The sequence below is a fragment of the Stigmatopora nigra genome, chromosome 16 (genome assembly GCF_051989575.1).
Source record: "Stigmatopora nigra isolate UIUO_SnigA chromosome 16, RoL_Snig_1.1, whole genome shotgun sequence".
NCBI classification, from domain to species: Eukaryota; Metazoa; Chordata; class Actinopteri; order Syngnathiformes; family Syngnathidae; genus Stigmatopora; species Stigmatopora nigra.
The window spans coordinates 5,492,348-5,514,219 of NC_135523.1; the positions used below are offsets into that span (position 1 = coordinate 5,492,348).

General features: G+C 37.5%; 1 protein-coding gene across 1 annotated transcript in view; it reads left to right on the forward strand.

Moving 5' to 3' along the window:
- The first annotated feature begins 439 nt into the window (after window positions 1-439).
- Window positions 440-21,872, forward strand: part of ahrra (aryl-hydrocarbon receptor repressor a) — a 44,828-nt gene continuing 23,395 nt past the window's right edge. Inside the window, exons 1-3 of the mRNA XM_077735918.1 lie at window positions 440-811; window positions 1,052-1,144; window positions 2,233-2,414. Of these exons, the coding sequence (XP_077592044.1) occupies window positions 1,083-1,144; window positions 2,233-2,414 (244 nt within the window). The 5' untranslated portion in view covers window positions 440-811; window positions 1,052-1,082. The remainder of the gene's footprint in view (window positions 812-1,051; window positions 1,145-2,232; window positions 2,415-21,872) is intronic.

Genomic DNA, 21,872 nt, shown 5'->3' on the forward strand with positions numbered 1-21,872 from the left:
GTCCGTTTGGACTGATGCCCGCTTCACGTGTCTCATGTTAAAACGTAAACTAGCTAGAAATTACAAGGTTTTCATGGTATATTTCGCTTCATTTATGGTCAAGTCATAGCACCGGAGTTGTACAGAAAAATGTATTCCATAATTCGCTACATTTATAGTCACGTTAAAGCACCAGAAATGTACAAAACAATATATCAAGCTTAACTGACTTAATAAGTTTACTGAATCTAAATGAACGAGAGAATATAAGTATTTACTTTTACAAAAACTGTCAAATATGTCTAAATTGCAATTATTTTGTAAAATTGAACTCTTCAGAGTTAATAGATATTTCAATGATGTAAGAAAATCGCCATGCGTTTAAAACAACTGATATGTCCAATTGACGGACGAAACCTGAAAGCACCACAAACCTCGAGCGTGCGCGTATGCGCTCGAACGTTTGAGCGTCTGAGTGTGTGCGCGCTCAGTGTGTGCGTCTATGTGTGCGCGCGCGCTCTGTTTACGAGGCGGAGTTGCGTGCGAAGAGCTCGACATGTCATTCAGAGGAATCCGCCACCTGAAAGGCAAGGAAGTGAAGGCGCCTCAATTGGGTATAAAGCATCAGGCAACATCTGCCTCCAGCAGAACAAAGCGGATGAAAACATCAGCACGGAGCTCTGCCATTGATTTAGATTCTCCCGTGGATTTATCACTTGCCACTTTCGAGTGGGTGCACCCCCCACCCGAGACGCATCTATCTTTTTTTGCGCTGAATGTGACTCCACTGAAACAGTAGACTGGACTTAACTGACAAGCACCGCGATTCCCGGTGAGTACTTTTTTTGCATGATAAATTGTTAAAAATAAGTTGTGATTGAATGGGTTTTATCTTTATTTTTCTGACTTATGGCACCACTTAGAGCCAGAAGTTATCTAAGATGTAATTCACAGTTTTTGATGTCTAAATGAGCTACTTTAATTGAGTCCTAAAATGAAATAGGAGCATTGTGAAAAGTGGAAAAGTCCTCTATGTGTGTTTTCGTTTGTGGGTGTCTGTCTCCTTGTATAGCGCACCTGTTACCTCCACGGAGCGCAAGATCATGATCCCTCCTGGAGACTGCATGTACGCGGGAAGAAAGCGGAGGAAGCCAGTCCAAAAGCAGTTAAGAAGCATTCTCTATATTATTTTCTAAACAAACAAAAGAAATGCAAATTAGAGGAAACCTGCAGACCAGACATACCTGCTTATTTATGAAACATTCCCTTTATTTGTGATGCATTTTCACCCAAAAATGCATTGGACTAATATACTTGATGAGTAGACATAAGACCAATCTTATCTACCAATTTCATTAATAAATCATGAGTAAAACATATGATTCTTAGAAGTGATCATCAAACATGATTAAAAAAATGAAATAAAGTACTTTCATTCTCTTGCATATTGCTACGCTGTTATTGCATTTAAATAATGAACCAGAACCCTCCAGATAGTTTTATGTCAGTTAATTTTCAAAGTGAAGAAACTTTTAAGTGCCATATATTTATAAAACTATAGCAAATGCAGTCCAATGCTGTAATTCAGTATTATTTACTTAATCATTTAAGAATTAAGGTTAATTTATCATTTATCATATAATGAACTGAGACATCAAGTTAACTATAAGTTTTATTCCTTAAATAACTATGTGTAAGGGGTTGTTGAGTTTAACTAAGCAGGAAAAAAAGCCCCCCAGTGAATACAAATCTATAATTCATGCCATTCAGGACAGCTATATCGTAGTGCTTAAATCATTTCCCCCCCCCATTTTTTCTTCTGTGAAGACAGTTGCCGTCATTGGAGGAAGAACAAACCAGCTTTGTGTGGTGCACCGATAAAAGCTACACGGAAAAAAAAAGTTCATAGGCAGGGACATTTGTGGGGATGATCATGTGTTTCTATTCAAAACCATTAACAACAACTCAAATACATTTATCCATCAATTCATAACAGACCTTATAAAAGAAGCAGGTACTCACAATTATTGGTCATGACATCTTGTAGAGCAAAACCATCCATCAGCGGACATCTTAAGCTTTATTTTCGGGAAAAGAAAAAGTCAAAATGTCATGTTGTGACCATCACATTTCAAGTCAATTTCAAATGAATATGTGAGGGGAAAAAATGACAAAATCACAGTGACAATTTGGGATTTTTCCATGAAAAAACAACACCTTTACGACTCCCATTCGTGTCTCCCACTTTACCAGGAAGCCGTCTTCCGCCAATGAGAAAACAAATCCATCCAAGCGGCACCGGGACAGGTTGAACGCCGAGCTGGACCGGCTGGCCAGCCTGCTGCCGTTCCCGCCGGATGTCATCTCCAAACTGGACAAACTGTCTGTCTTGCGCCTTGCAGTTTCCTACCTCCGCGTCAAGAGTTTCTTCCAAGGTAAGAGAAGAAGAAGACATTTATAAGTACTTATAATGAACGTATTCAAGTATTAGATATCACAAGTACACATACCGTATTCATAACACATCTTATAAACTACTTTTATCGACGTATTGTGCAGAAAAAGTCCATTAAGAAAGCAAATAATCAATTTTTAGCACCATCATCATACACAAATGACATTAAGAAAGAATTATTGCAGTAATATTTTACATGTAGTGAAATGTTTACAGCATGACATCATCCAAAACACATTGAATCCAAGTTTACATTCCGTTATTGCCATTATTATGTGATTGAGGGAGGCTAATAATTTAATACAATTATTGAAAGTGTAACCACAGGTGTTGGTTAAAATATTGAGCAATTCAAATTCCAATTTTTAGCTTAGTACGTGGTAAAAAGAAGACGCAATGCTTCTAATAATATTACTTTCCTGATGTTGCCATCTCAGTGTTAAAGCAGTGAACCAGATGAGTGACATTGATTTTTATACGAAGTATTTGTGCTGATGTGTCATGCGAATTTAAACCAAATCTCTATAATACCTTTGTATTGGGTAGCTCTATGTAATTAAATGTTATACATTTTATTATAAGTATACATATATTCTACATATCCACCATAATTGTCATCCTCTATTATAAAGCAACAATAAGGAGGTTGTTTTTCCATTTTTTATTGGACCAGACAGTGAAGAATCCGCATTATAATGTTGTTTTTGTCAGTTTTTGAAGATAATCTAGTAGGAATCTATGCTTGGAGTTGCATTTTTCCTATACCTCTTATTTATTTTACTTTTGAGACGTTGTGTAAGTTTCTCAAACCCCAACATTCACTTGTTTAAATAATTTAGCTTAGGAACTACGCAAAGTTGCAGTAAATGTGCTGAACCGGCTTAATAATCGTAGTTTTCCTTGACGCGGCGGTAAAGACGAGGAAGATTTGAGGCGTTGACAGAGTTGCAAAGCTAAGGCTCAGAAAAAGGGCACTTTAGACATGTGTGAGAAAGTGTTGAGATTGTTGAAATTGCTGCAAGGTACACTTGTCCTGCTAGTAAAACAACTGTTAATATTTACAACTTTATTAACGATTTGAAGAGCCAATCTTCAAACTTTTTGACTGTCTAACTTGTTGTTTGATGCCACACTGATGAAAATAATTAGAGTAGAAATGAGGCTTTTGGTTTGGTATGAACCTGTTGAGTTGTTTCTGTATTAACCTTTAAGATGTAGTATTTTAACACAGGTCCCATCTTATTTAAAAGAAAAATAGATGTTAGTCATCCTGGTATTCATTGGTGTCAGTATATTGCTCATAATTATAAAGAGAGAATGAAGTAATATTTCATGCTCATGTAGCTCTGCTTCATATCCACTGGGGGGACTTTGGGAAGTTGTCAGTTGCAGTTAAAAGTATAGTGAGTAGTAAGATGTTGTTGAATTTTCATCTTTTAAAGTAGTTGCTATAATTATGTGGCACTTTTCATCACTAAAGTTGCTAATAAGTGTGAGGAATTACCAGTTATGAGATTAGAACTGTACAAGAAGCAGGTATATACCAGTATTTTTCTTATTGTACGTTGGCACGTAGTAGAAGTACATACACGTAAATGTGTGTAAGGCAGTAAAAGAACCTGTAATGTGTTTATATACTCAATGAAATGCAGGAGTCGATCAAACCTAGTTGTTGACCCATAACAATAACTGACAGTACCAGCAGATATTATTCTCCTCTAATACCGATGCTATAAATCTTACATTCCTAAAACTATTTCATAATATTCGCTTGAATAAAAAAAACACAGAAAACAATTATGTCTGAGATATTTTAGTCAATGTATTTACTTGTTGAAAATAGTTTTCCCCAATAAATGTGTTTGCTTAAGTGTGTCTGTCTGTGTGTATCTGTGTATGTCAGCTGACTGTAATTCCCTCCGCTTAAATGTTAGGCCCTGGCCTTGGCTGTAATTGCTGAGCTTGTTAAATATTTACTCTAAGGATTAGCTATCCCTTCTTTGTTGTCTTTCTGCTCCAATTGTCTTTATTTCTTCTTTTGAATCTAATTCTGCTGGCGCTTGTTTGTTTGACTGTCTCTGCATTTCATTTTTTTCTATTCAAACTGGAATTGTTTTGCTTTGTCACCACTTTTTCTGTTTAGAACAATTATGACGTGGTTATCATAATCTCTGTTGTAAAAAGGATAAAATGTGGTTTAATTTGGATTGTGAATCAAGAAAAAGGTACCTCCTGAACTTTTTGAAGTTTTTTAAAATCCACAAAAAGTCTTCATATTCCATTTTTATATATAACAAGAAGTTATATGATAACAATACTGCATACTTTGTAATAAACATGGTGAGGTATGTCATCACCTAGTATAATAAACACTGTAATTTAATTTTAAAAAGTAATGAAAATAAATGAACAGGGATGAAGCATAAAATGAAATAAATTCATGAATTCATTATAAATGATTATATTTATGATTTTTTACCCATAAGAAGCTATCAAGCTAATTTTCCCAACAATTTGAATAAATATCCCATCCAAAACATCAAAAAATATGAACGCTGCTCATAATTGTTAGTGATTGAAGCTCTTTCCTATGAATTATCAATTCTAAGTGATGACACCACTCAAAAAAATACCCCAAGTGTAAATATATCCCACTCACATTGATGTATGTATATATAAATAAATGTGTGAGTCTGGAAGAAGTTAAAGGCCTAACTGTCAGTCAAAGCTGTCAAGCCAGTTGAAGTAATGACAGTGTGTTTAAGAGCACAGAGACAAATAAAATAGGCACCTGATATAGACATGAATGGGCATGTTTTTGTTGTGTGCAAATTTACTATGTTTTGTACCGCGTTACTTAATGCGTGAGCGTCTGAGGTGCGTTAAAGAGGAAGAGAAAGGCCACAGTGACCACAGCCTGACACGCGCCACACGCTATTTGTGACGTCATTGGACAGAACTCAGACAGTTCTGTAACTGATTGAGGAAATAGATGAAAACATGCAAAACAAAGTTTTATTCTGTTTGGTACAGAATTCAATAGACGTGAATCTATATCTGAGTTAAATCTTCTAGGGATATTTAGAATGTTTTGCACCCTAACCCAAAAAAACTGAAATGCCATAGCGGTTTTTAAAAGGGGCTTTTGCTTAGAAGTGGGGAAGCGAAATCAGGTGGCATTATTGATGGAGTTTGTTTTCCACATTGAGTGAAATTTCACCTGTTTTTCTATTTGACTTTATATTTTGTGTCTTCTTATGAGCAGCGGTTAAATGCTTGGTTTTGTTGGAAAAAATAAATCATCGCATTTGTAAATATTCAGAACCATTTTAAAAACGGTATTAATATAAAATCAGTGTATTTATTTTGAAAAAAATCAGTTGTAGAAAATAAATCCCCCAAATATTTTATATTACATTTTAGATTTACAACATATTCTGTAATGTGCAATGTGAATTCTTCTTTACTATTCTGAAGGAAAAAAAGCAACCAATTTTCAAATGTATTTTAAACAAAACTCAAATAAAATCTAACATAATAAACAAACCAAAAAATACTTAAAGTTACAACCTAATTGGATGCTTAATGACTAAATGTAGTTTACTCCAACCATTCAGTAGTAAATATACTGTCATTTATCGTAAATACACCTTTATAATTCCAAAGTAGAAAGTTATTTCACTAAAGTCTTATCCCGGTATTGGATCTCATTATCTTGTGCAAGTTGTCGTAACGCGACTTCAGGGTGGATGTTGAGTACCTGTCTGCACAGCTCATTGACTCATTTGTTCCATCTGTCCACATCTTTTCTGAAATGAACACTCAAACCTATAGGAGGTCAAAACCTCTGGCCTTTCCATTTGCCCCCATAGCTTGACCCAACCCAAGAGCCAGTCACCCACAGCAAAACAAGCTTGCAATCACCAGGAATCAGTTTAACTCAAGTGTCAACGTAGCGAGCTGTAAAGAAATGCCTACATACTGTTTCGTGGAATTTTTAGTCACCCTAGCCGGGTGCATTTTGAAATGCCCCGACGTGCATTAACGCCTTAGCCTTAACAGTGAAATGCCAAATGTCACGAGCTCGTAGCAAGTCGACTTGCGGTGCTGTTTCGCAGCACGCAATAACCCGTTCTCACATTTGTGCGAACGTGGGCAAACGAGACTTTTGATCTAACGTTTCAATGGCATTTTGTTGCCTCTCATATGACATTTCAAGGCTTTTATAGGCATATTGATAAGGGGCATTCAGGCAGAAAATAGTTTGCAATCTGTCAATCATTGTCAAATGGGACAAGCAATTGAGCCTGTCAATTCAATCACGCTGTATATTTTCATTGTTTTCCGCCATCTTCATCTACTCCTCTGCATTACGTCTTTTCGTATATCTTATTTTGTTTTTCCCTTTGCTCTTTTCCCTATGTTTTTTCCCTATTGACTTCTCTGAAAGAAAAATTACCACTCTTTCTTCGTAGGCTTCATGAAGAGTGCGTGATCAGGCTAAATGCCAGCGCTCGGGCTTTTCTCCTTCCTCTTTCCTCTGCACGCAACGTCTGTAATTCCATGCTGCGAGTTGTGAACACAAATGTATTTACTATATGGATTCCTAATGTATGGATGGATTGTATTGTATAGATTTGACACAAAATCTCTTTTTCCTGCATGGTGGCCTTTCAAAACAGGTTTTAGTGGTAAAAACTCACCCAAATTTAGACGCTATGTCACAGCAGAGGTTGTGAAGTGTGCAAATTCATCCCATGCCAGATCGCAATGTTAACCAATGTATACTACTAAAAGCCTAATATAACCAAATATGATGGCCATCAATTTCCCAATAGACTTGTAAAATGACCTATGGGAGATTGAGCAAAATAAATCTATCAAATACATTCACTGACCACAATACTAGCACACCCAAACATCATAATGAGATAAAGCTCCCCGAAAAGGAGGCATTTTTCAATATTGATAATAATGTTAACAATCAATGCCAAATTTCCTCCAATTTGACCAATAAGACAGTTTTCACAGCACGTTCTCATGTCAAAGTTTGTTCCACGCTTTTCTGGGATTAAAACGTTCCACAATTTCCTTTGTTGTTTGCAAACATTTGAGTTTTAATCTGCGCAACGATTTCATGCTAAATTGCGCCTTCGTTTGTATGTCGGCTCACTCTCCCATCCTTGTGCATGTGTGTTGCGCCCCCCCCCCCCCCCCCCATAATCAGCCACACAATAGTTGTTAACCAGCACAACAGGCCAGCCATGCTAATCCCTTGTATGTGTCGAGGACCGTGAATAGAGACGCCGCCGTATGGGTTTAGGATCCTCGCAGTTAACTCATTAGTTGCTTGAATCAAAGGCATGACACTTGCTTTGTCCCTGCCTGGCCTCTCGTGCCACAGACACTGAACTCGCTTGAGTGAAGTTGGACTCTATTGGCTTGGGGGGGCCCAACAAAGCCCTGTGGGATCACAAAAGGCCATAAGTGAATTACTCAAACCAGTGCCAAGGGGGTCCCCCGTTAGACGCCAACTGTAACAGCTAGTGGCAGCCGTGCGGCAACGGGAGGCGTGTTCCTTTGCAGTGTGTGCAAACAGACGGGGAGAGTGTGTGTTTGAGTTTGAGTGAGTGTGAATAGACAAACAGAACTCATGCGGAGGGAGCAGAAGTCTTTGTTGGCCCAACACTATTGTTGGAGGCTGTCCTGTGTCATTACTGTCACAGCTACCGCCTAGTGCGCCGCTCTGCTCCTCCTGAGCAGCAAGAGCACACTGAGGATGAGGAGGAGAGCAAAATAGCGCTTTGCAGAGTACAGCACAGTTGCCTTTCATGCATAACATAAGAAGAACACATGGTTGAATCCTCCTGGACTAATATAAGATTAAAAAAAAGTCTACCCACCCTTGTTCAATATCAGGCCATGTAATGATGCGGGTGGAAGAAGATGTTAAATAGATGTCAGTACACAGTTGTTATCATTTACGATGGCTCTGATTGATGACAAGTACATTTTAGATGATTCTAGTAGGCTTTTAGGACATGTTTTGGTAACTTTTTGGAATTGTGGAAAGTTTAATGTTAGTTTTGTTGAACCAAAATGTATTTGCAAGTACTGTAGGTTAGATACATGGTAGGAAAAGTTTTGAAATGAGTAGTCTTTAGGGAACGTTTCAATTGCAAAAGGATTAGGGGTTTGAATTGTGTATGAAAAGATTAATTCTCTGATTAGTTTTTTTCCTAATCTGGGTAAAATTGCTCAGGCCAGTGGAACAAATTCTGATATGATGGCCTTTTGCAGGCAAATTATTATTATTTTTTTTTTGTTTATTAAAAACAGTAACATAGCATCATCCGTATCATCTATATGTATCCAATATTGAATATGAAGGCTCTGAGAATTTCCATTTGACGTGCCAGCATGCAAAAGCTCAAACCTAATTGGACAAAGACTGTTTGTAATAAAGTCATTTCTATTTGATCAAACTGATATTTAGGTTATAAACCCTAAGGCCTTGACTGATCACGACAAGTTTTGAGAGAAGAAAAATGAAGAGTGAGGCTAAAAGATCGCATCAGCATTGTGTGAAATCACATCAAAAAGTTTAGAAAACATTTTTAGATTCCTTTTGTAATTCAACATGGTGGTAAAATAACTTTTGGCTGAAACCACCCACAGAACTAGATTAGAACAGTTTTTCCTGCACAACCCTGGATTTTTAAATCAAACAGATGGACATGTTTAGGAATGTCAGGCATTGGCGTAGGGCCATACTGTATGAGCATTGCCCAAATGCAATGTGACTGAAAAAGGCTGTGTGGTCAGTTGCCATTGGGTTGGCAATCCTTGAAGTAATTTTATTGATCATCAAAAAGGCAGACATTTTGTGCTGCCATTTTTAATATATGAAACAGTCCTTGAACTTTTCCCCACATCAAACCTTTTTTGATTTTAGGCCTAAAAGTTCCCATTGACAGTTTAGACTCAAGCAACCACACAACAAACATGGCTGGTCTTTATGCCAGTGTGCAGAATGACAAACAGCCTGAAACCACATGTTAAAAGCCCATTTGTTAACTCGTTAGGCCTTTAAACGCTCATTTTGTTTCACGTCTTTTGAGCACTTGCATTTGTTCTAAATACAAATACAAAAAAACAAGAAAACTGACTGACTGACTTTCATCTTGACCCTCCAAGACCCACCACTGTGAAAATACCTTATAATTATATTCAAGCTTGCTGTATTCTAATTGTATTTAGAGATAGTAAAATAATGGCGCAAGCACGAAAGCATAAATGAAGTTAATTGTGTCTGATGAGGAAGATTTGCTGTTGTTGTTGTTCGCGCACTTCCCTCATTTTGTTTGCATGGAGTACAGACAAACCACAAAGAAATTGATTGATGTCATGACAAATGGCCTCTAGTTTTTCTCCCAATGAAAACCTGAGGTCTATTAGCTATGGCACAACCAATTTAACATGGCCACCCGCATAAAAAGCTCAGTGGTGTCAGTAATGCGATCTGCTGATGGCTAAACCGAGCGAATGGACTGCCTATTCACAGAGGCTGATGAATGAACTCTATGACACTGCCGCTCTGGCACGATATGTTTTCACAATGACAAACCGTTAAATACAAGAATAACAATGTGAAACAAGGCTGTCGAGAGAAGAAGAAAAAAATAAGACAGCTACTGCTTTCAATTGGCATGAATACAACTGCTTCCGAAAATGTGTAGCCTTGCGATGGGCCAACATGGAACACAAACATCTTTTATTGGCAATAAAAATTGTTTGCGTTCACATGGCATAAATTGCCAGCTTGTATTGTATGTTTATGTCAGCATTGTATGTTGCCTGTCACTTATTTTTAGATGAATGTGTATTCTACTCCTATGTGACCGACAATATGCCGTTTTTGTACTAACAAAAAAAAAACAAATTGATGTCTACATGCTGTTGGAAAGATTACTAACCAGAGGTGGCATCTAACCCGGTAGAGCTTGATGTATCCTTCTTCAGCCAGATGAGGTCCTTTGCTTCATCATTTGATCTAGAAAAACACAAAACAGCATCAGTCGCTTGAGTGAAAACAGTTGCTCTTGTCATGCAATGTTAATTAATGTTACAGTTTTCCCATGTTGTATCGTCTTCAAACACAGATTTTTGGACATGTAGGTTTTAGCTGATGAGAAAACGAAGAGATGCAACATTAAAACATTGTTTCAAGGCCTAAAAAAGAAGGTCCTCAAATTTAACGTAAACCAGTGAAGCAGGTTGTGACAATTTTTTGTTTGTATTTAGTGTGTTTCCTAGTTTATTTTGGGGAAGAGGTGGAGTACAAGGAATAATTTAGCATAACATATATACAGATACACATATGTATTACAATCAATCCTAGGGCGGTTCTTAATGTGTGGAGTTTTCATGTTCTTGCCGGGATTGCGTGGGTTTTCTCCAGGTATTGCGGTTTTCTCTCATATCCCAAAAACAAGCTACGTGGGCTGGTTGAACGCTCTAAATTGCCCCTAGGTATGAGTGTGAGCGGGTGTGGTTGTCCGCCTCCTTTTTTCCCTGCGATTGGCTGGCTACCAATTCAGGGTGTTCCCCGCCTGGTGCCTTTAGTTAGTTGGGACAGTCTCAGGGAGAGATGATTAAGAAAACAGAGAGAATACAAAGCAAAGGGCAGTTTTAAATTGTTTTGTGCGTTTTTTATTGACTGGCAGCTTGCTCTGAGAACCCAGAGCAGCCTGCACTCTCATTGAACTCCCTCTCTATGCCGAATTATGATTGAACGAGTGCACCTGACAAAATAATGCATACAGTGGGCATAGTGAAAAAAAGGGTCTGGAAAGATGGTTTGTCCTCATCCAATGCCGTATGGTTTAATGGGCAAGATGAACATATTAAAGCCGCATATTGTACCGATGGATAAATGTCTCATTCAGTCAGTCAGGTATCCAGTTAGGATGGTGAGTATGTTGACGAGAGGCAGCAAGAAAGCAAGATGGAAGAGAGAAAGAGGTAGAGAGAAAGAATTGGGGGCGGTGTTGTTGGTTGCGTGACTCGCTTTTCGCTCTGTCCTTCAAGCCTTCAGGCTGTATTTGTTAGCTGAGGGAATGGTAGCTATATTTTAAGTGTTTGACAGTAAACAAAGCTGTGACACGGCCTTAATGCTTGTTGGGGTTTCAGAGGATGTAGACACTTAAAAATGTCTGTGGGAAACCTATTAATAGGGCGCCAACAATGACCTTGCAAAGTCATTCATTGCTAATACAAAAAATACCATTGTATTCAATTTAAGGATTTTTTAAAGTACCTATACTTCTGGTATTCTCTATGCTTTTTAGTGTTTAAGAGATTTGCTCGTAAGCGTGATTTCTGACGGTCTGTACATGTAAATGGGTACTGTAAATAATTTGCTGCAAAAATGCATATTTTTTAGTACATATACACCCTCAAATAATTTTAAAACCAGCAAAAATAAGTCAGGTTTAGGCTAGGGAGTTAAAAAAAATGTTAGGAAAAGATTACTGGAACAGCTGAATTTTATTTAATCAGATGCACATCCTCAACTAAGGGTGTGCACACATGCAACCAGATTATGTAATTTAAAAAAAAAGTTTGACATTTCTTTTACAAGTTATAGGTGATACGAATGATGAAAAAGTTATAAAATTCTTTATCTTGGTCCCATTTGTGTTATCTTAAAAAACTTTTTACATCCAGTGTAAGTGAAGAGTGCGGTTTACTTGCGAAGCCGCCATGAGTCATTCTAATTTCCCGTGTGTTTGTGACCTTGTTAGACTTGGCGCCACAGACATCAAACTCATGCACCATCCAGACATCAGTGCAAATATGATGATTTATCACAGGCACAATGGAACGACCTGCTCCAGAACATATATGACCAACCAGATCAAATGTTTCATACCAGGTCTAGGAACTGCCACAAAAAGTTATTCAAGATATAAAGTCAACTAAAAAAATACATGAAATACCTTATAGTTTCTTTTTGAAATATTGTAAAGAATATAGAAAGTGACAGAAAGAGGTGGTGAGTGTGTCAAATTCTTTCTCCTTCCATGAGGATCATGTTTAAATTGGCATGTTGTAGAGAACGTTGAATTTAAACAGCTGCTAGCTTTTCGCCCCCAGCTTTACACTAGTGCACATACACTCGTCGTGGAGCCCTCCCTTATTCTAAGTTTGCGTGCGGAGCGAGGAAATTCTCCATGCTAATGTGCCAGGGTTTGTTTTCATCATCAAATTGCAAATGTTTTAAATATGCATCGCACACACGCATCCAGTCGGAGCACCGAGTTGAAATCCTTGTTTTCATACTGTGTTTTGAACTGGATGTGGTCACACTAGTGTCTATTTTTCATGCACCACTCCTATTATTTCTCAATCATGGTTGATTCATAATGGCACATTTCTTGACCTAATAGATTCGACTGCTTTCTTTGGCTACATGAACTTATTCAAAGGTTTTTCCCATGTGTCATGCACATTTCAAGAGTCTAATAAATTCCATTTCATAATTATTGTGGAGAAAACGGTGGTAGAAAACTCCAGTGCATCATGTGTAATATTTTGTCATTTAATACATAAAGTAAAATAGGTATTTCAAATAAAATCAATTTAAAATATATCTGTATATCAGTATATTTTGACAAATGTATTTTTTGCTGAATGGTACCCAAAAGTCAGATGATAAAGTGGTCAAAAGTGCAGAGGAGTTGGATAAATTAACAGTGATAAAAGACAGTCTAACCTAGTTTCCTGACTGTGAAACTTCAAGAACCAAAAAAAAGATGTTGATGTGACAGGCTGCATCAGAGTTGGATGTTGGTGTAAATATAGCTTCAAATCAAAGCTAACTTACATCCACATGTCCATCTAACTGCCAGCTGTGGGCTTCGAGATAAATAGATAACCCAGTTTGAGGCGGTTATGTAGAATTGCAGATTTACCAGCAGAAGTCAACGAAGGGTTATCGTTTTGTGGCTTCATGCCGAGTGTCTTTCTGTATTTTTCCCGAAAGCTCATAGATAAATTTTCTGCTTTATCATATCGTATGTTATCTACAGCAAAACTATATACATATACAATCCGCACAAATACTATCTATTCTAGACAAACATAATTTTTCTTGCTGCAAACTGTTTCTATTTACTTTCTCTTTTTTGTTTTGCTTCCAGCATTTTTATGGATCATTTATTCCAAGCCTGCATGACAAAAACAAATCAAAACGTAACACAACATGGTCCTTTTGTCTTATAACAGGCATATTTTGTTATTGTGCGTGCAAGGGCGTTGACCTATTCCTGTCCTTGCTCGAGCCCCCGAAGAAATGAAAAGCAGAACACTTTAATTGATTGTTATTTGAAGCTTAAATGTTGCGTGTTATTTTCTAATTGTGAATCCATTGAGAATAGCTGTTGACATAGGTGGGCTCTAATCTGCGTGAAGAAGAAATCTATCACTCATAACAATGCAAAAATAGTGTTTAAAAATGTAACTTTTGGAAAACAAGGAGCAATTGATACCTGTTGCCTTTTAAGAAATAATATTAAAATTAATGCCGTGACACGCCACAATACACACATGAGTAATATAAGTGTAAACAAAAGCTCACTGGAGAATCCTTCCTCCTGACTCATGGAGAGTGAGCAAGAAAAAGCAAAGGAGAGAGGAAAAGGCATGAAGGGGGGAGGAAGATAATATAATTGTAGCAGTTTGAAGTTGCATCAGGCTTTTTTTTCACAGATACAGTATAAGTGCAGACTGTCTACTGGCCTCTTGCCATTCAAAGGCCACATTCATTCAGGCGCTGCGCACTCAAAGTGGGCAATTGGATCCACCGGATACCATTCCCTTCTCACGCAATGTTGTGTAAACCCACAGAAAATGTCCTCAATATGTCTCTAAACCAGTTAAATTTGCCCCACCTACTCACATGTCTGCCATGATAATGCATTGCTGGGTTTTATGAATACCGACAAATATGCGTACACAGAAGCTATCCTCCTATCATGCTGTCTTGTCACTGTTTGTAGTTCAGACTGTCGTCTCTAAAGAGCAACAGATCATCGCTACCATCTGTTCATATTTGAGTCTGTTGTCTTTTTATTTTGTGGCTTAGGCAACAAAGCCATCAAGTGATGAATATATTTAAAAACAAAAAAAACGAGCCTTACAACTCGATCCCTGTGCAAACTTATGATAGCGAACGAAAACCTATAATTACGACATTGTTTACATACTGTGTGTCAAACGATCTTATTACTACTTCTGCCAAAAGCATAATTATCTGAGAACAAGGAAGTAATCTGTAAAACATGAAAATACCTCCTGAAGTTTCGGGAATTGGAACAATTCATTTGATTAATGTCTCTAATGTTCTTAGTTCAGGAAAATGAAAAATTGATGTGAAGGAAATAAAGCACTACAGGTAGTAACCATAACAACTAAAAGACTAGTTAATTGACCTTTTTTTTTTGCTCCGGTTAAAGGCACAAATAAAGGGATACGTGCTCTAGCCTCAACATGAACTACCTGCTTAGCCATTATGTAGGATAACTACAAGAAAATGCATTTCAAAAACCAATTGCAGTGCAGTTCATTTCAAAGCTATTGGGAAAAATAAAAAAACATGACCCTTCAGGCCATATTTGTTGTCATTTTTAGCTCAGGTCAGCAGTATTTTGTATTGTCATGTCATTTATTTCTTTTTTTTTAGTTTTAATCTCCTATCTAATCCTTTTGCCCAGAAGCCTGGACAACCTCAATCTTCATTGTTGTTACTCTTTTGCTACTGCGCACTCGTGTGCCGTTTTACTTCCTTCGTATGTTGTGCAATATGATGCTATTTCATGTGTGGTTTTAGTTCCTTCATATGTTATGTGGTATGATGCTGGCTCCTCTTTTATCATTCCCACAACTGATCTGTTAAGAGAAGCAATTCCATTACATGAAATGACATTAGACGTCCCTCTAATTGAGCGGCACAGCACAGCTAAAAGAGGACCCCTGCAATGGGGTCAACATGTCACGCAATCAGATTATACCATGAGCGACTTTAATGCTGTGTTGAACAGGAGTGTACGGGAATAGGTGGGGGATGTGGGCAAACGGTAGACAAGGGAGGTAAAATTTAAAGACCCTACTGCTTAATTTATTAGGCCCTCACAAATAAAATATCATCCATCAGCCAAGCTGTATTTTCATTTTTATGTGTTATGTCAAAAGACAACTTGGCAGGTTGACATACAAGAGCATTTTACCGGAAGGCGGTGGGGGTTGAACGTAGTGTTGTCATGTCATGTTTGTTTGCAAGCTTGATTTCACCTTGGCTGTGTCTGGAAAACACCTCGGAGTGGCTTTGTATGCTGTCATACAGTATAAACAAAATATTAGACCCTGTCTCTTAAGCTAATAGATTCTCATGTTTTTAGTCAGCATGTAGACGGATAGCAGAGACTAAACACCTGCCAGAAACCTTCAGGGCCTAACCTTTTCTTCTTGGCAAGTCTTTTACTATAGCTACTTGAATTCCTTCTCGTGTAAAACTTTGGACGAACCTGTTGTCAATTTAAAAGTCATTTGATGGCTGCACTGTTCATCATCTAAATCATATTTGATGACGAAGTTAAAACAAGTGTCAAGATTATCAACTTCTATCACACAGTTAGTACATGTCAAAACATCCAAATTAGTATCTTGACGTGCAAATGAGTTATAGTCAAGCAAATCTTAACATTCTTAACGAACCACATGACTATAAAGACCAACTTGTGTAAAACATGAAAACTAAAACATTACTGCACGTTAACTTGAATTTATGTTTTCCAAAGGATGTTATTATGAAATTAAATTGTCAGTTGTACCTGTACTGTATATGTTATGTTGGTTATTCTTTTAATATATCCTTCATAAATTGTCTGGTACGTCAACTAAGAGACAAAACATTCATCACTTGTTGAAAATGTGTAATTATCTTTACAGTATGCAGTGATGTATATTTACTTTTGCTTTCTAACACCACAACCTCTAACAGATTGCTACCTGAAGTGACAGCTTGCTTCATCATCCAATGGCAGTCTATTTAATCTCATTTTAAGCCATCTGCATGCATTCCCGCCCCTGCAGCCACAGGTTGTGAGTGTGGAATGCTTTGAGCGCATAATGCCAAAAATAGACATGCTGACCCTTCAAGTGTCTCTTGTGGTTGTATGGGGGGAAGCTGCACATTCAGTGTTCAACAGAGGGTTAAAGCACAGCCTAGCATTGTGCGTCTGTGGTGGGAGTAAGGGTTGGTGTGCACGTATGTGTAACGCTGACAGAGCAGGCGAGGGGGTTGCGTGACTACTGCAGACAAGGGGATGTGACCTCAGAAAAGTGGTTATGAAAACGATCTGTCGAAAGGAGCGGGGAAAGAGCGCCTGCGAATAAGTGTGAAAAGACGAATAGATGGAGGGAAAAGCCAAAGCTGCCTCCAGGGAGTGAGGCCTCGACCACTTCAATGCCGTTATTTTAAAATACTATTTATTTATTTTTGTCCCTTAGAATCGTCAGCTGGCAGCAAACACGAGAAAGAAAAGCAAAATAGCTTAATTGGCTTTAAATGTCCGACAGCAAAAACTAATGACGCTACAGGTAGCCACGCCACCCATCCACACGCATATAATTCTACTCTGTCTGAGTAGATGGATCTCAAGGCAAAAACACCAAAGGCCAGTTCTCAGGGGCATTCTAATCGCATGCCTGTATAGCAACGATAGATAAAGCCAGAAATGGAAAAAAATATGGAGAAAGAGAATATTTTTATCACTGGGGGAAAAAAAAAAGAAAACGTCAAGAATTATATTCCTGATGTGGCACTGGCGCTCGGAATATCCAGGAGAAATGTCTGCGGCTTGAGCTCTGTTGGTGGCTGACCACATAAAACATTGGAGTTAAAGACTACATAGTGTCTATGCATATATGGTGTATGTAATTTATGTCATGTTCTTTTTAATCACGCTCCATTTTGCAATGCAGTTTAGAATACTGCAATGGATTCGATAGGGGGATTTAATTTGATAAATGATTAGATAGAAATGGCAATTAAAGGGCTGTTGAGAATTGGTGTAAATTCAAATGAACCATTCTTTAAGATGCAAGTCAATGACTTTTGTTTCATAAGTTGAATTTTTATTGCTGAACCTTCATATTAAAGTTTCACTTCTTGTGATTAATAGGGTTACATGTGGTTATAGACTTATAATCAAAGAAAGGTGCAAGCTACTAATTTACAAACTAAACTTGCCAGACAAATGAAAATGTAGATGTCCCTTAAAACTCTTCTGTGACGTTTTGTCTTCTTCTGCCACCACAAAAGTAATTTTGAGAACATAAAAGAGAAATGAATCAAAGGATGGTGTCATTGCTATGAGTTTGTCATTTTTTTGGTGTATAAATACAGATTCAAGGGCAGCCCTATCTTGAAAGGGGTTAACACTAAAAGCTGGATTAAAGAAGGGTAAAAACAGAAATAAATTAAAGATAAAGGAAAAGAATCAACATATCAGGGTTCGATTGCGTGTGAGCAGTAATGCTAGCCTTCAAAGAGTACAGTGGAGCACATTGTATCCATGCCTGAGTCGCTCAACAAGGACGGCGGCATGAAGGAGGGAGGGAGGGCATACTAGGACAAGGGCTGAGAGCGAGATGCAGGATGAGCAAGGAGAGAGCGGAGAAGGCTCAACGGATCTGTCTCATGACAAACGGCATCTTTGTTACCAAGACAGTCGGCCACTGCTCATCCTTTTAAGTGGCAGATCCACATGTTTTCGAATGGTCCCACGCTAGCCGGACACTCCATTGGCTATAGAATCTAACAATCATGTCACTGCAGACACAACAAAATGAAATTTGATATCTCTGAAACTGAAAATAAGGCATCCAGCATGAAAAGATGAATATCAAATACTATGAATATTATTGATGGTATATGCCACTTCGACTGAGAATATTGGATCAGAGTCACAAGGTCCTGGAGCCTATTCCAGCTGACTTTGGGAAAAAAAGGTGGACTAGAGCAGACAGAGAGACAAACATCTTCACTCACACAGCCACAGAACAGGTTTCTACACGGACCATACTGAATGCGAAAGAACCCTTACACCATTGATAATTGTTGGGGAATTACAATATCAGATGAAAACCCTGTGCATATCCAAGCATTAAAACTATTGAAACGCACTACTGGAATGTAACCAGCCCATATTATTATTTGTACATTCAAAATTGCTGCACCACATTATCACTCCGCCATTCTTCTCTCATCTTTCTTGCTGTCACTTTTACTATACATCTTCATAACTGAGCGTGATCACAGCCAATTAGGACTCCTTTGAGTGTGCGACTCATCTTTTTGGAAGCAATAGATTAGCAGCAATGAGTGCAAATTCTTCCTCCATCCTCCATATGTGAACCATTTCTCTAGCTGGTGCTACATGTAGCCCTTTATTCTTCACACAAGTGTTGGAATGCGACTGAATGGGATTTTAATGAAGTGACATTAGCGATGCATATGGCAGTTAGTGAATGTTTGTTTGATAAGTCATTACATTTACTCAACTCGAACTTGTATTCACTCCACCTTATATTAACGGTTTGGCATGATGCAGAGTAAGCAAATCAAACACTCAGTCCAATTTATCTCAAGAATCTCTAAATGTGCTCTATGTGGAACCAGCTTTCCTGTAATAATAAAAATAAACCAGGTTCACATAATGTAATTAACTTTGGAATATTCTAATCCTTTTTCACATTTATTAATTGCTTTTACTATAAATTAGATGCTAACCACAAGACCACTATGCTGCCCTCACGTTAAATATTGATTAAGAAAAAAAACATGTTATCACCAATGCACGAGATTAAATGTTTTGATATTTTCGTCCCCTAAACAGTTATAAAAATAAGTTAACCACTGTAACTTTAAAAGTAAAAATAAATAATGAAAACACATGATAAATACTACTAGTGAAGTAATTCTAAACTCTGAATTTCTATTGCCTCGTAAAATGTGGGCCTGTTTAGTGGAACACGAATCTGTGGTAAAATTGTATAATTTGCCACAAAAGTGAGTAATTTCCCACAAAACACCTGATGATACTTCAGGGCAAACGTGATAATTGCCCATGAAAAGGCAGTAAATAATTATTGGATTGACTTGTTTTAGCACACTTACCATCCATACAGTAGTTGACAGATGAATATATAAAAAAAAATTAAAAAAAACTTAATCACCATAAATATCTATCCCTCCAAAGTATGGCATCTCTCCCGGCTCATGTAGTACTTATTTTCAGACATTTATAATTAACCCTGCCATCATGCTGATTTATGGTTATTATTACGCACCATTTATAATCAAATCCAGAAGTTCAGCAGGCATGAAAATTATCCATATGCTATGCCTCAAAGATTCCAAAGAAGAGATCACATGGTCCTTATCAACCATTGATTTTCTACTTTGCTTCAGTTGAGCTGCCTTGCACGGTCTCAGATCACCACCTTGCTGGTACTGTTTAATTGGGTTACGCACATAATCAGTTTGGTTTGCCTCTGCTTTTTTTTTCAATGTAGTTCTGCTTGACATTGCTCATCAATGGCCCTGAAGACAGAGGACATCGCGTGCTTCCACTGTAGTGTTAAATCTATTTAGGGCCTTGACTTATGCGAGGAAAAACTCAGTGGCATGTTGCTGAGCTAATAATGTTTGACCGCTTTCCCAGTGAGCCACACAAGTGCTCCTTTGGGATGAGGCGAGAGTGAGATGCGGGCTAGCGAGAGCACAGTGGCATGACTAAATAAATGACCTCTCTGTCGTTGCGTGCGACGGTTTGTTTGCAATACCGGCCACATGTTTGACCATTACATAACTCTTCAGTTGTGGTCTGCAAATCATGGAGCAGTTGGGGATGCCGTGTGCTCTAAGCGAGTGTGTAACGTATCTAGTACACAATAAAATGTCAATACTGTATATTTTTGTTTTTGCACAACCATAGTTACACTATTTTTAAATTGATTTTTTCCCCTGATATTATCTTTTGCATTCACATTTAAATACATATATTCTTTAGGTACTTAATTTAATGCAGGTCACGTTTAATGAATTTTAAATTAGGGTAAAAGCTATGTTATGTCTTTCCACTTTTCACGTTTTTTTCTCCACATGTGAAATGTGGGAGCTAAAAGCCTAATTTAAGCATATCAAGGTATCAAACTCGTTGCACAGGTGTTATACACCCCATGCTGTGATGGTGTCAGTTTTGCACATCCTACTCATAAATTTTACACTAATGTAAAACAGTTTTCACATGAATGTTTTCCATTTTTTGGTAGATTTCCATGGTGAACTTAACACATTAATCGAGTATGTCAGGCCTATAAAACTGTTCTGACCAGCAGTAAACCATAGAGAAATATAGTGTTAAAGGGATATGTCCTGGCTTTACTCATTTTTGCCTTACCTACTATGTAGAAGTTCAAATGTGTCATATCTTCCAGATGTATTGAAGTCAACCCACATCATCTTTTCTGCTACAGAGAGATAAACTTGATGATTTGGCACCTGTAGCACAACAAAAGTCACAATGGCACATGAGTTGTATTCATCAACCGACACAAAATATTTTCCTAGATGAAGGACTATGAAGCCAGTGTTAAACATTAAAGTTTCCTTCAATTTACAGCAATTATCCTTGATTTTCTTTTAATTTGCATGCTTAAAAACGTTTCAAAACACTTAATCAGTCTCAATACTTTTAACAGTCCTGGCCTTTCTCCTGCAATTCCATGTCACTGAGCATGTGGAGGCCTGATTTAAATGAGACGGCAGGCAAGAACTGCGTTTTTCTTTAATTGTGAAGATTCTGACTTTTGATTATTAACAGTAACAGTGGTAAGATAATTCACTTATCATTGAGTACTTTAAGACTGGCAAAATGAATAAATCTGCCACTGATACACTATTTTAATTAAACTATCTTTTGCAGATTCAAATGTTTTCTTATATTTAAATATTAAAGAATATAATCCAAGATTCATAAAATGTGATACAAAAGACTGCTATAAAAATATAAAACGACTCTCCATACCCTTCAAATTGAACTTAATTTGACCTATAAACTTTCGTTCAACGTTTTACTACACTGCAAAATTTGCAGGATGTTCTTAGAGGGAAGTAGCCACTATGTTGTCACGGAATGTCATTAGCAAGTTGCAAGAGAGATGCAGACTGGAATAGCTATAGAAAAGCATTGGACAATTCAAACAAATCTTTTAAAGGTTTAAACTTATAGTTACATTTGTGTAGTTATAGTCCGTTTCAGATCAGTGCCTATTTGAGTGAAAACAGCAGACCGATATTAACACATCTAAA